The sequence below is a fragment of the Phyllostomus hastatus genome, unplaced genomic scaffold (assembly GCF_019186645.2).
Source record: "Phyllostomus hastatus isolate PE091 unplaced genomic scaffold, TTU_PhHast_1.1 phas_contig_524, whole genome shotgun sequence".
Classification (NCBI taxonomy): Eukaryota; Metazoa; Chordata; class Mammalia; order Chiroptera; family Phyllostomidae; genus Phyllostomus; species Phyllostomus hastatus.
The window spans coordinates 10425603-10445265 of NW_025333900.1; the positions used below are offsets into that span (position 1 = coordinate 10425603).

At 37.7% G+C, this 19663-nt stretch overlaps 1 protein-coding gene across 2 annotated transcripts; it reads right to left on the bottom strand.

Moving 5' to 3' along the window:
• Window positions 1-9552: 9552 nt before the first annotated feature.
• On the bottom strand, window positions 9553-18755 carry PRL (prolactin). Of its 2 annotated transcripts, none has more exons than XM_045847176.1 (5): window positions 18728-18755; window positions 16186-16364; window positions 14195-14302; window positions 11984-12163; window positions 9553-9744 (listed from the first exon to the last, which is right to left on the bottom strand). In XM_045847176.1, the coding sequence occupies exons 1-5, from the start codon at window positions 18753-18755 to the stop codon at window positions 9553-9555; spliced, it is 687 nt and encodes a 228-aa protein (XP_045703132.1). The 2 variants fall into 2 exon arrangements, with proteins under 2 accessions (XP_045703132.1, XP_045703131.1); XM_045847175.1 differs by having other exon boundaries at window positions 16186-16367.
• Between the last annotated feature and the right edge of the window lie 908 nt (window positions 18756-19663).

Consider the following 19663-nt stretch of genomic DNA (forward strand, 5'->3'; position numbering starts at 1 on the left):
GAGTTTGAAATTAGTTGTATTCTTTTGTTAAAATTTAAAAATAACTGTAGGATCTGTGATATCCCTACTTTTTCCTAATATGGGTAATTTGCATCTTCTATCTTTTAATTTTATTGATTTATCTAGAGGTTTATCAATTTTGTTGATTTTTTCCAAAGAATCAAAGATTTTTGTTTCATTGTTTTATTGTTTTCCTATTTTTACTTTCATTCATCTACTATTAATTGTATTATTTCCTTCTGCTTGTGTTGGGTTTACTTTACCTTTTTTAGTTTATTGATGTATGAAATTTTATAATTGATTTCAAACTTTTTCTTATTTCTAATGTAACCATTTGGTACTATCAATTTCCCTTTCTGTACTGCTTTAGTTACATCCCACATATTTTGATGTATTGTGCTTTCATTTTTTAAACTGAGTTCTATGTATTTAATTATATTAATTTTTTCTTTTTGCCCTCTGGATCATTTAGAAATGTGTTATTTAATTTACACAGGTTTAAATTGCACAAGAGAATTTGTAATTTATCTTGAAGCACTCTTATGATGTCCATTTCAAATCCTCTATCAGATAATTGCATCTGCTTAATTTCATTGTTGGCATTGGTTGGTTGTCTTCTCCCATTTTAGGTATAAAGATCATTTTCAGTTGTTGCTTGGATACTTTGTCTTTTGTTCAAAGACTCTGGGATCCTATTTAAATCTCGTTGTAGCAGAAAGCCACACTGTTTAGATTGAGCATGCAGTTCCTGACTTAGTTGTGGGCTTTGGGTCTGTTGACAGTTTTATGTTCCAACAGATAAGTCTGTTTGACTCATCTGATGCTGCTGGGCTCCCACTGGGCCCTGAGGATGCTGCCTGAGGTAGCAGAAGGGATTTCCTCAGGCTAAACCTCCGGGTGTCTCTAGGAGATAAAAGGCAGTTTGGTCTTCCAGGGAAAAAAGAGGCTTCGTGAGCCAGAACTTGTGTCCTAACCCCCTACCAGTATCCCAGCCTCCTCAGCTGCCCCAATGTCCTTGCCTAGAGGAGGAGAGTTTTAGGTTCCTGGAGACAAAGAGGCATTCCATGCTCTGCTACCTGTGTGGTTGAGTCCCCTCTGCTATTTCTACCCAACCACTCTCTCATGTCCCCAGTGTGGAAGGAAATTTCAGACTTGGGGAAACTTCCTTGGCTAGACACTTGTTCTGACAGGGTCTTCCTTTCCCTGTGAGGTAGACAGAGAGTGTTTCCTGGCTAAGCTGCTTGTTGTGGTGGTATCCCCTTACAGGTGCCCTCTATAGGGGAGTCACAGGCCCATGGGGACAAAGAAGCTTCCAGAACCAGACTGCTTGTGTGGTGTCTCTTATTTATGCTATGTGACATCTTGAGTCTCTGTCAGGAGAGTACTTATCCTCCCTCCAGCTCACCTGGTGTTCATGCAGGTTCCATCCAGGTAGGAATGGCCCTCCCCAAGCTGCTTTTGGATCATAGGTGGAGGTCAGGAAACGCTGGGTCACCTTCCTCCAGTGGGTACTGCTGCGTTTCTTCTCTAGTCTTCAGGTCCCAAACTAGTTCATCTTCTTCTTAACAAGTATCTGAAATCTTTTTTAGTGGCCTCTTGTTATTTCCAGGATGAGGAGTGAGCACAAGCAGACGTATACCATCTTGTCTGGACTGAAATCCGGGTCTGTTTCATACCTAGAAGAAAGTTATAATGAAGGAAGTTATGGAGGGAAGACTCCATGCCAGGCAGAAGGAGGTGGAAGTTGTGGAATGCTCTTTCTCGGGAAGCCATAGGAAGCAGAAGAAGTACAGCAAGTCCTTGAGTAACAATTCCTTCATTGTCTTTTTTTATATAAATTAGTCTTTGGTATAATTTGTTTTGTGATGTGTTGTTTTGCTGTAGTTCCAAGAACCTATAGATGACAGCGAGGACAATATGTACATCTGTCTCCAAGTGAGTACACTTTCTGTTTCCTCCAATTTTAAGTCTTTTGTATTTCTTCATTAATTCTGTATACAAATAGATATGAACATAAAATGATAACAATATTAAACTTGTGTATTCTTGCTGGGCATTCCTCTGTTTCTGGCATGCCTTGAGATTTAAACCTTTGAAGGAAAGAAATCTGTTGTAAAATTTGGATCATTATTTAGCAGTAGATGAATTGATGGGATAAAATGGCTAATGGTGACTACTTAATTGAGATTACAAAATTTGATGCATGCATATGAAGGGAGATATTCACATAATTTTATTCCCTGCCCCTTGCGGCATTCTGACAGCTTTGATTTAAATTGTGTGTAAAATAAATTATTTAATGGTAGTAACAAACGTGGAATAATTATGTGTGTGCATACAGAATCCATCAGTCTACTGGCCTTAAATGTGAGTGCCCTCATCCATTTGGGAAGAAAATATCTGCATATCTATTTCTATTTATTTTAATTTTATTGTCCTTTAATGTGTATTTTATGTATATCTTTAAATGCCATAATACATTAGAATAGCAATACATGTATAACGCTTTAAAATTATGTAATTTCGGGCACTGATAGGGTGCTGTAAAGTCAAAATAGTTTAGAGATTAATGACTCAGGAAACAGAAGATTGTCAAAGTTTGCTGCATAAAAAGTTACTTAATCTGGGGAATTTACCCCAAATTATTTATAAAATCTTTTAATTTAACTGAAGAGAGGCAGAGTGTTCAGAATTTTTATGTTTGCATGAGTTTGAAGAACATACATCTATCTTTCTTAGAGCCTCAGAGAAAGAAACATTTTTGAAGTTGCACAGAAGAGAAAGAAATGTGTTGGGTAGGGCAACGTGTGAACCTGGAATGCAAGGAGCGCGTGTTCGCATGATTTACCAGAGGAAGGTCAGGGGTTGTTGCTCTCAGTGAGTCCTAATCCATCTTTAAAAATCCCTTTCCCTTTTCCACCTTTACACCCTAAGCTCCTTACTGTGCTTTACTGTTTCCTTTTTCCCATAGTACAGACACCTATGCACTACCGGTATTTCTGCTTTTCAAAAGTTTGTGTTACCTTCACTTTGCTTTTAGGAAGACCTACATTACAGCTTGTTTTTGCTAGCAAAGAAGTCCAAAGAGGACTTTGCTTTTATAAAAAAAAAGGTGAAAAGTGAAAATAATGAACCTTTGGTGTTTGTTTTGCGCCAGTAGTTACAGAAGCAACATTTGTCCACACCCTGAGCACTGAGAGTGGCCCTGCTAATCTTCCTCTTCCTCCAGAACCACACTCAACATCTCAGCATCAGCTGCCACAGCTTTGAACTGTGTCTTTGAGCATCTGTGGTTTATCTTGATTTATTCTGTGCATCTGTTAGCAAGGTGTATCTAAGGTATCAGAAAAGCCTAAGAAAGCTCTTAAGGGTCTTATGGTATAAAACTGGACATAATTAAGCATTTCGATCACAGTGAGTGAAATAAAGTCTGTGTGTCGAATTTTTGGTTGGAATGCTCAAAAACTTTTCCATATAAATTAGTGGTAATTGCTTCTTTACTTCATGTCATTTGGCTTATGAAAGGTATCATAGGAACATTCTACTGTCCAGTAGCAAGGGAACCTGTATATGATGTACTTGTATTCACGTTTCTGTGGGTTGTCTGTCTTCCCAGATATAGAATGTAAGTTTCATGAGGGGTGTCAGCCTGCTTTGCTCATTGATGTGAACCTAGCAGAACTACAGTGCCTGGGTAAAGTGCAAGTTAAGTAAATATTTGCTTAATAACCAGTAGTAGAGTAGAGTAGTCTAGCCTACAAGTTTTAAAATTCACTGTGGGGTGTTTTTTTTTTAAGCTATCATAGCTGAAGTTTTCTGCAGTTAATATTACAAGGTTAGGTCACTCTTCTGTTTTCTTGCTCTGCATTTGGTGGAGAGGTTTTAGACCCAATATGTTAGCTAGAATGTACCTTAAAAAAACCCAAACTAAAAACTACTAGTTGATTTTCTTTCTTTATCCAAATTTAAGTATATTTCTTTAAACATGTTAAAATTTATTTAAAGTTTTTTATTTTTTGTTTTATATTGAGATCCAATTAACATATAACATTATGTTAGTTTTAGGTGTACAGCATAATGATTCAAATTTGTAATATTTAAAATAATCACCACAATATGTCTAACTGACATTTGCCACCATACATAGTTACATTTTCCTTGTGAAGAGAATTTTTAAGACCTACTGCTTTCTTGGCAACTTTCAAATATGCAATAACTATATTCCTTTGACTTAATGCAATTAAGTAGAATGAGTGGCTCCGAGTCTTTGAATCAAAGAATCACGTGTAAGCAGTCGAGCTGAATAAGATTTCTCAGTGCCAATCGTAGAAAGCCTTCGCTGAAGAAGCCACCCCTGATTAGGCTCACCTGGCTCCTGTCAGGCTGGTATGACGTGCGGGCATGGGTCTGTTTTTAAAGCATGTTATCTTTTTCACTTGTACATGTATTGCGTTTTAAGTATCTTTTGCTGCTTCATTTGTCTTTTATATCTTTACTATCCAAATAGGTTAAAATTATTGCCACAGATTTCTAAGTAGCAGGGTCTTGTGTGTCTTCTTATGGGGCATTTGGGAAAGATGCTTCTGAAGAACAGTCACCTCACTATTAGACTTTTATTTTGGGGGATTAGAAAGCTTTTCTTTCAAGGGTCTTTCAATATGAGTATTATCTTAGGGAGAACGCTTTTAATTCTTTATTGGATTAGTGATTAACTGACCATCTGCTGAGAGTAAAACATTGAAAGAGCAGTAAACAAGGGTGGGTTTAGGAGAAAGGAGTGAAAATGCTTAGAGAAAGTGGATAAATGTACTCATCTCTGTGATTTGCTAAAGTAACAACATTTTGATAATTTCTGGTGCAAAGTTGATAAAATACAGGAAAGTGAAGTTCAAATGCATTTGGACAAAACCTTAATTTACCTTCTCATCCCTCTCTCTGACTTTATCATCATTTGTTTTACTTATCTGGTCTTGTGTTCTTGGATGCCTTTTTGATCTATATCTGCTTCATTCCCTCTATACAGTAGAGTTCTATTGCTCTTTCTAGATTTCTCACACCCTTTGCTTCTTTCTTCTATCCTCCAGGTGGAGTGCCTTTTGATTTTCATTTAAAGGGTCATAGTAATATTCCAGCGAATTTCTGGGCTGCTTCGTTTCCTCTACTAGTCCTACCCTTCCACAACCCCCCAAACTAGATTCATTTTCTATTTTCCAATTCTGGACATATTTCTCTCCTGCCCTAAAATTTTTGGTTTCCTCTTGCCTTGTAGAATAAGTATAATCTCTTCAAATTGATATAAATGATTCTCCACAGTACACTAACAATCCCTAAAAGGGCTCCCCTCATTATCATCGTACTGTGATGTGTGTAGCATGTCATGGGAGCATAATCATCAGAGGTATTACATGTCTGTTTAAAAAAGCGAACATTTCTTGTGTTTTGGTCAAATTTGATTGTTCACTGATACCTTATAATACTACATGCATTGACACCTCCGTTCCTTTTTGCTCAGGATGCAGGAGATACTTATATTATTAAATGAGTCTAAATGAATTGACATATATGCCGTCTTCCTGTTTTTGCCTAACAATATTCCATCAATCCTTTAAAACTTCATCATAAAGCCATCACAATGGTGTCACTCTGAAAAACTTCCTCCTCATAAACAAATGTCTCCTAGCTGCCCTTCACTTACTCTAGCATGTTATTTAGCATCACCCATTACACTATCTTTTCTCTGCCATATACTATAGTAATTTGCATATTTATGTAACACTCCCTTTTTCTACAACTTGAGAACAAAATTCTCTAAGATAATTTTCTTACCTCTCTTTCAGTCCCTTTAGTACCTATGACACATGATTTACTAATCTATGTGACCTGTTAATTTCAAGGGTTTTCCATGTATTTGTTTCTTTTTATAACCATGGCTGTTATTGTTGCTCTAGTAGGGCCATTTCTTCAAATGTAATCTTACACAGAAATCTGTAAAAAAGAAGAAAAACAAATCACTCTGGTTGGCAGGGGAGCAATTGTCATATTTTCCCCAAATGTTCTCTTTCTAGCTACCCCTTGCTGACTCTACAGAATACCCATGGCTCTGCTCAATCTTGTCTGAAAACTACAGTATTCAGTTTATATGTCATGGTCAAGCAGGGAGAGGCCTTTTAATATCACCATCTCAGTTATTTATCTGAAGTCCTAAATTTGTGCTTGGAACAAACCTTTAAGAGAAGAATACATGAAGATGTATGTGGGCTAGTGGTGAACTTATGTGTCATACAATTGCATTGTCCTCTTATTGACAATTTTCACTCTGATAAATATCATCCTCTTTGTTGGAAATATCTAGATACTGAAAAAAAAAGCAAAGTTAAGGAGTAACAGAAGAGAATTAGATCTTTTCAGCAATAAATGACTTATGAAAGTACATAAAGTTTTCTCTATATTCTCATGCCTTTTAAGAGGAGAGCTGCAATATGAGAAAGCTGGCCTCTTGTATGCATGCAGGAACAAAGGGAGAGGCTGATAGACGAGTTTGTGACATGGTATTCTGAAAGGTTTGGGTCATCACAGCCAGAGGCAGGAGCAGGACTTAGACATAAATAACCCCGGTTTGGAGGGAAGAGACTGGTTTTGGTAAACAATGTTTTTATATGTGGGGAAAATGTTTCTTTGCATGGCAGAAGAAAATTGCCTTGAATTCTTTTATTTTCTTGGTCAAGTGCAATTGTTTCCTTTCTCACCCCACCTCGGCTCCTGACCCACCCATCCCTGCCTCCCACCCACAAACCTCCCCCCTTGGCTTTGTCCATATGTCCTTTATACATGTTCCTTGATGGACTGTCCCCTATTTTCCTCCATTATCCCACTCCCCCATCCCCTCTGGTTACTGTCCGTTTGCTCTTTAATTCAATGTTTCTGGTTACATTTTGCTTGCTTGTTTGTTTTGTTGATTAGCTTCCACTTATAGGTGAGATCATATGGTATTTGTCTTTCACTGTCTGGCTTATTTCACTTAGCATAATGTGTTCCAATTCCATCCATGCTGTTGCAAAGGGTAGGAGTTCCTTCTTTCTTTCTGCTGCGTATTATCCCATTGTGTAAATGTACCAGTTTTTTGATCCACTCACTTACTGGTGGGCATTTAGGGTGCTTTTAGCACATGGCTATTATAAATTGTGCTTCTATGAACATTGAGGTACATAGGTTCTTTTGAATTGGTGTTTCAGGATTCTTACAGTATAATCCCAGCAGTGGAATTGTGATCTGAAGAGGTACCAAGTTCTGCTCCTCTCTAGAGCCATTGCAACTCAATTATTAAGGGCAAAGAATACTCCTAATACAAAAGGACATTTTGGAACAGGAAGAGAAAGGAGGAAAAGAAGGTAAAAGAAAGATATGAGATATTTGCTGTAAGAGTATAAAAATTTAGGTCTTCACCAAGTAGAGTATTCTAATAGCAGCTTATCCGTCACAAACTATGTCTTCTGCTTACTTTTTCTCTTCATGTTTTCCCTTCCCTCTCTGTTCCTCTTCCTTTCTTCCCCTCTGTTCCCCTTTCTACTTACCTTTTTATTTCATCTCTATCAGGATGTTGGATGGAATATTTCCTATTGTTTGTTGTCTAGGAAATCCTGCTAAAGCCCTAAAGCTGCTGCAAAACAGCCCGGCAATGCCATTGCTTTGTAAGGAGAGCAGCAAGAGGCAGGCCCTCTTCCCAGGTTGTCTAGAGGCAGTTGAATAAGCTGAGCTGCCCCGATGCAGTCACCTCTCTCCAGTCTCCATCAGTAGAAAATTAGGTGTATGACGACAGTGCTGCAATTCAGTGGCTAAGTAGGAATGTGTCTAAGGCCAACTCTCTAAGACAGTTATTCAAAGAGATAATTGGTTATTTGATCTAAAGGAAGGAGAGAATGGCATTTCATTCCTCAGGTTAATATGTGCTTATGAATCCAGTTTTCTCACCCATTTGGTGTCTATGTGAAGAAGGGGAGAAGAGAATTGTTAAGGGGCCCCAGGAAGAGGTCACAAGCAATCCAGTATTATTGGCATTCGGTTGTTTAGAGTGGTTATGAGGCCTGAGTTTTCTGTATGTCAGTTGGTAGATAGTTGACACTGATCCATTTTTATTCAGTAAGGTACTTGCTGGAGAAGGGAATAGCAGAGGGGGCTGCGGAGAATACCAAACACATCAGGGCTGTGGGGTGGAGAGAAGAATCGAGCCAAAAAATTTCCCCCTGATAAACTATATAATAGGGTATCCCCACAAGAGGCACACTTGCCACTCAGAAGGAATTCAAGCTTTGTCTCTGTCAGCAATGAGAAGACTACAAAAGCATCACATAAGTCAGTGACATCAAAACTTTCTCATTTCTCCTCATCCTCTGTCCCATCCAGCATAACAGAAGAATGGAGATGCAGAAGAAGGAGAGAGAAGAAGCTTGCAGAAATAGATGACATCTACTTTCACTGTGAGGCTCATGGGCCATAATGGGGGAGAGGAAAGCATTAAAGAGGTTGAATATGGGATGGAATTTAAACCTGTCTGGACTGGACTTATTAAACTCAAAGTTATTATAATAGATGGACTATGTCCAAGGCAGTACTAGGAAGATGGGAGTTTGTATAGCGTGGATGAAGACAGCGCCGTAGAAGGATGGCCATGCATGCTTGTATCTGCCATGGTCTGAATGTTGGCGTTACCCCAGAATTCAATAATATGTTGATATATTAATCCCCAAAGGTGATAGTAGTAGTAGGTAGGGCCTTTGAGAGGTGGTTAAGTTATAAGGTTTGGGTCTCATGAATGGGAGTAGTGCTCTTATAAAAGAGACTCACAAAGCTCTCTAGCCCTTTCTTCTGTGTAAGGATACAATAAAAAGTCTGTGACCCAGAAGAGGGCCCTCATCTGACCATGCTGGCACTCTGACCTTGTACTCCAACCTCCAGAACTGTGAGAATTAAATTTCTGTTGTTCATAAGCCACCCAGTCTGAGGTAGTAGGCTGAACATACTAAGACAGTGTCCTACTAATTTTAGACTGTTTAGTAGTCTTCATGCTACTTGGGTATATTACAATTTCATAGTACTTAAATTGTTTGTCATAATACTATGAAAGTTAGCTGATGAGATATGGCTGGCTTTTATAAAGAATCCTGAAAATTCTGTCTTCTTGTTGGCATGACCAGCATGATTAATAATTATCAAATTCCTTGATTCACATAACTCGACCCCAATGATTTACTATGATTCTAAATTAAGCTGTTAATTGTCTTATATGTAATGCTAATTTCTGCTATTTGTGACAAATTTTAATAGGAAATTCTCAGTGGTAGTGATGAATTTTCTCTTGATTTTCTAGTAAATAAAGATAAGAAACTTTGACAAATTGCCTTTTTAGATTTTGACACCTCTAAGAAGTCAGTTTTTATTTTTTAAGACAAGACCCATTATACCAAGCATGCATTACAAAGCTATAAAAGTAGCAGAAGCTTGCTATGGGATGGATCATTAAGAACCATCTCAGAAACAGAGGGACTGGTTGTAAGCTTAGCAGTTGTTATCATAGATGATTCGGCACTTCAGGAGCTTGAGGTAGCTGTCAACCTTGTGCGAATCCCTGCGCAGGCAGTGGAGCAGGTTATAAAAAGCAGAAAGGCGACTGTCTTCATCGGCCGCCTGCGGAGATGGAAATCCCGGCCAGACAGAGAGGATCTCATTTTCTTTGACTCCAGGAAAAACCTGAGGACCCAAAAGATAGTGACTTAGTATTATTATTATTAGTAGTACTATTAGTATTTGCTTATCTTTGTTCTAATTGTTGAAATAATATTTGTGGAAGAGACATGAATGTGAAACTCTCCAGAGAGAGGCATTGGTCACTGAGCCAGTGTATCAGAAATCTATGAATATTTATAATTTAAAAACTAGAAGCAAAACTCATGTGTAAGTTTTCTCACATGTATGGGATCACAGGTGAAGTATGTCTGTGGAGCAGTAGCTAGGTGGAGAGCCAGGAAGCTGCTACGTGAATGTGGATGTGAATGCGACAAAGGGACCATGGAGCAGCTAGCCTCCATTCTGTCACTTGAGAGACTGCTTCATTTTGGTTGCTGGTCTCTGATGTGCACTTCGTACTTTATTTCTTCTGACAGGTCATATTAATTGCATTGATCTTTCCCCTGCTTTGAGCAGATTCTATTCCCCATATAGTATACATAGCAGAGATATTAGAATAGAAGAGGGTTGTGCTTGAAACTTAAAGGTCCAGATAATCTAGTGATGACTAAGACTAAGATGACCTGCTGAAGTAGTCAGGGGACTTTCGCAATCCACCCAGGACAGATAAGTACCAAATTTTTATGAGGAATAGCTGCTTTCTTTTGAGGTCTGTGGGGTGGGAGTTTCTGGGAAAGTGCCAGTTAGAGAGGGGTGTTGGCAGCAACCCACCAGTAGTGAGAGTGGGTGGTGGGCGGGAGCACAGCTGTGATAGCAAAAGGCAACTGAGCAACATGGAGAAGGAGCACATGCCACTCAACCCTCGCCATCAGCCTCTGCATGTTGGGAGTCCCCAGAGACCTGAGTCCCCAGAGTCCCCAGAGGCCTAGTAACAGCTTGGCAACTAAGGCTGTCAGCGAGTCTGGAGAGTTAGGAGGTACAAATGTGGGGGGATTGTACAGTCTGATCACTAAACTCACTTTCTCATGAATGTTAAGAATATCTTTTTAAACCCGGGATTCCTACTGAAAATTAAAATGTATTTAATAAAAGGTGTGCATGTGTGTATTGGCTTGCTTCCTAAATTTTTTTATTTTATTTTTGGTGCTTGACCCTTATGACAAAATTTACTGTGCCAGGGACCATGATATGAACAAGAATAAATAAATACATGGTTTTTGAAGAAAGAACAAAAAATGGCATATAGGACAAATTAGTGACCTCAGAAAGTAGGCCCACAGAAATGAAGAAAATCACTTGAACAGGTAGGTGCTTCTTGCACCCGCCCTGACGTTAAAGTGCGCTCTGTCTGCGTGGGGCATGTCCTTCTCCTATGACAGTGACCACATGCCACGTGACAATATGGGCTTTGTATACAATAAGAAAATAGCTCTCCTGTTATTATTTTCATAATCATGTATTTTTCTTTAGATGATACATGATGTCTGAGAACTTCAGAAAGCTGTTCAGATGTTTTTTCGCTCATGTTGAAGTGATCCCATCCAAATGGAGATATGTATTAAAAATATTTCCTCAATATAAATATGAAATTATTTGGGGAGATTACATGCAGTGTATGAGTTTCGGTTTTGAAGCCCCCCAAAACAAGATTCAGGATGACACAACTCTATAAATTACAAAACAAAAAGCACTTCAGAAAAGATGCACCCCTGTCCTTTGTCGCCCACTGAACTCTAGTGGTGCTGAGGCAGCATCGATGCCCCACCTTGTCTTCCCGATCTCCTTCCTTCCCTGACAGACCTGTTTAGCGGGGGGAGGTGGGGGAGTGGGGTCGACACCATCCAATCTGATTTTGATTTTCTCTTTTCTCTGTTCCCTCTTGCACATTGGTATAGGGAGAAAAGAGAAAGTATATGAGCAGAATTTCAATAACAGGTGGCCTAGAATACACTGAGGAAAACATTAGGTTACAGATTCTACTCTCCAGTTTCTTTCACTTAAAATTATTTTAAATGCCAGTCCTCAAGAAGGGCCAAGGCTTGGATGGATTTGTGTGGAGTATGGGAAAGTCTGTACCTGTCAAACATGACAGTGGAATTCTAAGACTCACTTACAGTAGAATCTATCAGTATGAATTACTCGGCTCTTGCTTGATTTAATAGCAGTGTAGAATATAAAATGCTTAAAGTTTGTTCTTACAGAATATTTCAAAACTCATTTCTCTTCATAGAGCCCAACTCTTTCATTAATGAAGAAATCCCCAGAAAAAGAAAAAACAAAGAAGTGTCACTAGGCTGCTCACCTCACCAACTATCTTCTCCATGCCCTCTAGCAGTTGTTTGTTACGTTCCTCAATCTCTACGGCTTTTGATAGGATGTCACCTTGGGATCCTTGCATACCACGAACTTCCGTGACTAGATGATACAGAGGGACATTCCAGGAGCGCAACACTCCAAGGACCAGGCTCAGAAGGGCTTCGTGCTAAGCAACCATTGAAATAATTGCATTAAAACAAGCATAGTACAATGGGTTATATGTGATTTTTTTTCTCAGAGAGGCTCACCTAATTATCTCTTTGTTATTCCTATGTGTATGTAAAGTTGTTTCTATGTGATACAGGTTGAGAAAATTTAAAATTTAAGCTATGAGCTTACACTTTGCTAAAATTTCAAGAAATCTGGCTTATTTAAATGACTACCTCTTTTAATGAGAGTTCTAAGAATTTTGTTTTCCTTCTGAAATTCTACCATTTGCCTACACAGGTAACTGTTTTTGACTGCTTTGCCAGACCTTGGGTAGAAACCAGAGTTTTGTTGGAGCTCTATACATGCCCCTCCTGACTCAGGACTTTCAGATTCCAGCAGTGTCAATGACAGCGAGCCCGACTCATTTCATTTAAAGATTAATTCCTATTAATGAACCAAAGTATTCGTTAATGTATTGATTTATGATTTCTATTCTTTTAATACAAAATTAGAACAAAGACAATGAAAAAAAGATACACTATTCATAAACGTGCTCTCCTTAATCTATGCCAACACTGCCTCCACACTGCTCTCAGACCACTGCATTTGCTGACATACTCAGGTGGCTAAAACGGCAGGATGCTGTCTATCTTTAATACCAGCATTGAGGAAATTTGCAATGAATGTTTTGCCCACTAGTTTACTATTACAAGGATTGTGCATGAAATGCCAGAGAGCTGATCACCTCTGATTCAAAAATGTTTGCTATCTTGATGTCAAGTGGTAAGGGAAATGAAGAGTACAGAAGAATCAGACAGGCATTGAGATGGCAGCATGTACTGAGATATGAAAGAAAGGGAAGGTAAAGAGGACTGGTTATGTAGCGGATGGCAGGGTAGTTTTGCTAGGGGTACTGGAGCATAACAATGAAGTATGAGAGTTTTGAATTGGATGCAGCTCAGGCTCGCTGTTTACTACCATGTGACTGGTGTAAATTCTATCAGCTCTTCAAGCCATGGTTTCCTTATGTCAGTAGGTGTAATAACAGCACTTTGCGTAATAGGATTTCATATGAGAATTAAATAAAGTAATGCACATCAAGTGCTTTGTAAGGCGTCTGGCAATGTAGTATCTATCAACAAATTTTAATTCCTCTTCCTCCTCCTTCTTTTAACCTTCTTTATTTTATTATTACTATCATAATCATCATTATACTTATTACTAATGAGCTTAGCAGACAGAAAGAATGCTGGTCATATTACCAAAGTTGTAAGGAGAGAACACATTGTATTTATGGGAGCTATATATGTGAAGATATTTTTTAAAAATCATGTTAACTGTGGCTATGACAGGAAACCAGAAGGGAAATTATAATAAAAATAAATTGGAAGTGGGATAAATGATTGGAGCTTGATATACAGCCTTTGTTGTCATCGAACAGAGGCAATAGTCATGAGAAGCAAAACAATAACTTGCAGGTCCTGTTTTGGAGTGAGACTTATCATTAAGAAGGAAGAGGTGGCTGAAGAGTGAGTGAAGAGTGAAGAAAGGAAGAAGAAGTGGTGACAGAGAAGTAGGCCAATCAGAGGGAGAGCCTCGTGTGTGGTGCAGTGGAAGTCCAGGTGTGACGGCTCAGGTGGTGTGGTGGTCAGCAATGTGAAGTGCTGTCCTAGCAGGAGGCCTTGCCATAAGTAAAACTGCATTTATATTTCTTATGTATCCATGAATTTTTCAAACCCTGTATTTCACACATGCAAGTCCAATTCAGTTAATGGTTTCATAGAGTATAATATATGCAGACCTGAGTCTAATGCATTGATTAAAATCATGTCTGCATGGCCAATTTATAGATCTGTTATTTATTTTGCTGCTGCAATATTTAGTCTGCATTTGATTTTACTAATAGTTTACCAAATATTTAACTTCTCTTTGATTGCTATTTTTCCTCCTTTTTGCTCTGCATGTGAAATTACCATTACCTATTATAATGTCCCTAATAATCTCTTGCCTCAGTTGTTTTGGTGAGAAGCCTGTACAAAAGACTCACGTGGATACTTTGGGCTTGCTCCTTGTTTGCAGGGGTAGGGATGGAAGAAGTGTGGCAGCTGTTAATGGCCCTGGTAATGAACCCCTTACCCTGTGCATACTGTTGTTCCTGAAAGTGATAGAACAAATTCAATTGAGGTTGTTTGGGCATTGAATCAATGAATCTATTACCAAAATATTAACACATTTGATAGATATATAATTTTTCAGAAATGAGAGCCACACAAAAATTAAAACACAAGAATTAAAAAAGTTGCTCTTTCCCCTACCTTTCTATTATCTCTATATACATTTATTTTCAACTAACTTTCCTAAATTCTAAACTTGTCTCTTCTTTGCTATTTCCTTAATTTCATCCTTCCCATACATTACTACTTGGAAAGTAAACACTAAAAATATTTTAGAATTATTAAATATTAAACATTTATTATGCATCATCTTTCTTTAGTACTTGAACCAAATGTGATAGTACATATGTACTTATAGTTAGTCATTTAATCTCTTGTTTATGTGGGTCTGAACAGATATAGTCTTTTAATAGGCATTATAAAATCATAACTTTTGTTTGACTGATCTCTAAATCCATAAAACTATACCATCTTCATCATAGATGCAGAATATAATTTGTTGATCATAATGAAATAATAAGTCAGAAAAACAGGAAATATGAAGCAGTGAACTGACAATAAGAACAGAAAATATTATAGCTAACACATTAACAGAAAAACCCTAATCATTAGCAAACATTGTGGAAACTTAAAGAGCTTACTAGGAAGATTTGGAAGACTAGAGGTGGCCAATCAAAAATTTACTATGAAAGAAAAATTGGTGTGTAAAAAAAACTACATAAATACATATTTATTACAAACATTGAGTCACATTCTTTCTGAAGATCCTTTGATTTATTGAAGTTCTAATCCACTGTCGAATCTTTGATTGACCTAAAAGAGTTAACATGCAATTTTCAAAGTACCTTACTCAGAAAGAGAACAATTGCTTCCATTTCTAAATCAATCCTTCTATTATAGTTCTAAACCCATACATTGGAAATCTTAGAATAACAATTCATAGCATTTCTGAGTTTCAGGAAAGCTAGCTATTATTATTTGTTTATTTTCTTAATGTGCATTCAGTTTAATTTAATATTGTCCAATCCGTCCAGCTCACTGTAGTGCAATCCTCATTTATTAGATGTCTGCAGTCTGTTAGGTAAAGAATACCTTGGCAGACACATACCCTACGTGCAAGGACAAGAAATCAACACACTTCTTTTTCCTAAGCCCTACCTAACAGTTTTTTATGTCAGGTGTCTGTGTCTCCCCACCCCCGAGTTCATATGTTGAAGCTGCAACCACTAATGTACTTAGAAGTAGGGTCTTTATGGAGGTAATTAAGGTTAAACGAAGGCATAAAGGGGGAGTCCTGATCCAGGAGGATTATTCTCCTCATAAGAAGAGACAGCAAAGTGTCCTCCAGCTCTTGCTCATTCTCCTCTGGCTTTCTCTGTCCCTCCATTTACCTCCCCCCTCTTCCCATGTGAGGAGAGAGAGAGAACACAAGCTGGGAAGAAGAGAGCTCTTACTGGAACCTGATCATTCTGGCACCTTGATCTCATAGCCTCTACAACTGTGAGAAAATAAATTTCTGTTGTTCAGGCTACACAATCTATGATATTTTGTATGGCAGCCCAAGCCAACTAACATAAATGCTTAAAGATTTTTGGAAATTCAAACAAAAACAAAAACAAAACCCAAAATGAATGAAAGGAAATTAAAAAAAAAAAACAACCTGTTACACTCTTTAAAGATCATGGGTATTTCATGAAACTGTCCCTTTCTTCTTGTTTCACATTTCATTTACAGATGCCTTTTTTACCTCTAAGGTGCATTATTTGAAATTTGACTCATGAGGCTTTCTTGTTTAAAGTGAGGTATAGCTCAGTCATTCGCATGAAGGTTCCTTCTGGGAAGAAGCAAGAAGTGTGGTACTTACAAATTCCCTGAACATTTCTGAGGAGAGATTATGGATGTAGTGAGACAGGACGACTGCACGGTCAAACAGGTCTCGGAGGGACACTTCACAGTTGACAGCCCCACTGGGACAGATGGGCAGGGAGTCCACGCTCCTGCACAGGAGCAGGTTGGACAGCAGCTGGAGGAGTAGGAATGATCCTGCTTAAACAAAAACAGGAGCCATTCTCAGATGATCTGTTCAGCAGAGGTTATCAAAAGTCGTCCTGTGGAGGACAGCCTTATCTCTCCACATTGCCCTCAGCATGATTAGGTACTATAATAGCTGGGATGGGGAAGAATCAACACTTCCCACTGTGTAAATTTAGGTATGTAATTATATTTGCACAGATACATATTTGGAGAAGTAGGTTGCTCCTTACATTTTTGTACATCTCCCAGAAGTGCTTCTATATCTTGCAAACATTTGGAGCTTAAATAAATTTTGAGCCAGAGTGCTTAAACCATTCTTCTAAGAGAGTTTAGTGTCTTGGGAGTTTCTGTAGATTTTCAGCAGCCTAACTCTCTTGGACTTCATAATTTTTTTTTAAACACTCTACTGACTAACACTTGCATTTAGACACTGAAATAGCAAGGACAGCACAGTTGACCTGTTTGTTTCACTTCCATGACTGTTAGGAATAAGCACATGTCTGACGGATGATAGTACTGAATATGAGGAGAAGTGTACCATAACAAATGATGCTGCAGCCTAGATCTGCTAACTCACCTTAATAATGCTGTGCATCAAAGTGCTTGACACTCTGTCCAAAATTTTAACATTTGAAAAAAAACTTAGTTTCACAGTAGCCCAGTGAGATAGACCCATCCATTATTATCAACAAATTATACTGATGAACAAGAAGGCTTAGAGGGATTAAGGGATTCTCCCCAAGTCCTATTATTAGCAGGTGGAGGAAGCTAGATGCTAATACTGCCATCTATTCACTTCCTCCGGTCCCACCCATCACACACACCTGTGAGCTCTCAGGCTATATAAGTGTGTGACAGGCACCAACTGGTAGCCACGATGACTCATTGCTTCCAGAGATCATTGTCATTACTTGCAAAACACAGTCTTTGATTCCATGAAAACAGTGGCCTTAGGAAGTTTATTTATGCACTTGTTTCTGCTCTGTAAGACAGAAACAAGTGGATAAATATAAAACACCCACTTTAAAAATCTTTGACAATTATCAGAGATGATTTAGTCATCAATTTGTTATCTCAGCAGATGGACAGGTGTGGACCTCTAACATGTCAAAAATTTATACTTTTAAAAGGAAAGAAACCATATGTTGAGTTTTTTAACATCAAATGACTCCAAAAGAATATCTGATACTAAAATGTGATCAGAAAAGCAAAACTTTTAAGGAATCTTCAATAAATATAATTGGATATGTCTAAGATAAAACTATGTAAGTGCTAAAATTTTCTGTGTAAAAAATACCTAAACCTAAACACCTAAAATATCTAAAAAATATTCAATATAGAATGTCCACTAAATAGCTTTTAGCTGCAAAATAAAATATATTAATATTATGAGATGATTCATATATAGACTTCAAATTTTTTAAAAACATGATGTTTCCAAAAAGTTTATTTTCTGTACCTTATAGTCATGAAATGTAGCTGGATGGATATTTACTTACAGGTATAAATAATAAGTGCTTAGCAGATAGAGAAATTGGAATATTGGTTCTAGGAAATTCATAACTGGATAAATACTCTAACTCTGACTGCATTTACCTGTACATTTATCATCTGAAGGATTTTCACAGTCTAAGATAAGATAAAATTGATAAATGTTTTTGTTCTTCATTTCATAAAACAAATTTTATGGTTGTACTAATTTCTTTTTTTTTTTTTTTGCAAATGTCAACCAAGAAAGTAAAGGTGATTAGTTGTTACTGGCCTGTTTTTCCTTTTGAAATGTCATTTGTCTTAACTCCAATCAACACAGTATTATACGAGAAAATTCTGCTATCATTGTCTACATTATGGCTTCAGAGTTGAACGTTTCATCAGGCTGACTGATGACCAAATGACACAAGAAGCCTGGGAAGCAGAAGACGTTAGTTTCTGCCTCTGGAGTTGTGATAAATTGGACCTAAAGACACTTTTGGTCTTATTCTAGTCCAGGGTTTCTCAACCTTGGCATCACCGGCATTTTGAGCTGGATAATTTCTTGTTTTAGGGGCTCTCCTGTGCATTGTAGTTTGTTTAACAGCATCTCCGACCTCTACTCACTAGGTACCAGGAATGCTTTACACCTCAATTAAGATAACCCAAAATATCTCCACACATTAGCGATATGTCTCTGGAAGAAGAATTCCTTCATTTGAGAACCACTGTTTTATTCTATTGGGCCTTTGTACAATTACTTAAAAGAGCAATGATTAAATAGATTTTCTAAACTCTATAAACCTGAAACCTCTTGCTAAGAGAATATTAGCTAAATTTCAGATTAGTACCCACCAAGGAGTGTTGCTAAAGCCAACGACTCAATGAGTTGTGGCACATACCTTTCAGGGACAGCGCTTTGTTGTCCATGGTGGTGAGAATTTCAGGGAACACCCTTCGCCAGAGAAGATCTGGTAGTCCTACAGCTTCCTCTTCCCCAGGTATTGGCTTTATAAGCCTTTGACACCTTTATGAATATATTTAATCAAAGATTTCCTTCCCTTTTACCAGTCATCTATTTCCGTCATTGAAATTACCCCCATAATTTCAAACATCAAGTGGTATTTTTTTTCTTATTCATATTCAGGAAGACATACTGCCAGAAATGAACATTCTAAGAAGGACTTTGATTAATTAGACCAAAAGGAAATGAGAAAAATAATGAAGGTGAGATCTGGACACTAGTTTGGGTTAGAGAACCTGTAAAACTCTAGAAGTCATTTACTTTGAAATTTACCCTTATTTCTCTGCAGTTTCTTGAAGATAGCATTATATTTCACTCGGGCGTCTCATATATTCTCAATTCTTTTTCATTCATATTTGCTGGGTAAAACCAAGATTTTGAAACTTACACACTAAATACCAGGAAATTCAGAATAAAGATTGAGGAAATCAGATTTTCAGTTCTTTATTATACTCTAATTACATTTCCCTCACTTTTTTCTTGCTTTTACACATTTTGTCCTTTTTTAAAATGACATATATATCTAGTTCTTCATTTTAAAATGTGCATTTTTATGTGCCTCTCTCTTGATTTTAACATATATATAAATTTATATCATCCCCAGTTTACAGATTAAAACACTGAGGCTGGGGGGGATTAAATGTCAAGGATACAGAAGAAGTAATTAGTCAAGGTAAATGCTAGAAGGATTATTGCTCCAAGAGGAATCAGGAGGGATATGACAAGTCTGAGAAAGGAATCGTTTAGCAAACATTGTGCTGTACTGATGTCAAAAATGAACAAGAAATTCCTGGTCTTAGGGTGTTCATTTTGG

Excerpts from the sequence above, each read along its gene's own strand:
- PRL (XM_045847175.1), bottom strand. The coding sequence starts at position 18,755 with ATGGACAACAAAGCGCTGTCCCTGAAAG. Across the intron at positions 14,303-16,185 it reads CAGAAATGTTCAGGGAATTT|GAACAACAGTATGCACAGGG; the intron begins GTAAGTACCACA and ends TATCACTTTCAG. Across the intron at positions 9,745-11,983 it reads TGGAGAAGATAGTTGGTGAG|GTTTTTCCTGGAGTCAAAGA; the intron begins GTGAGCAGCCTA and ends TTGGGTCCTCAG.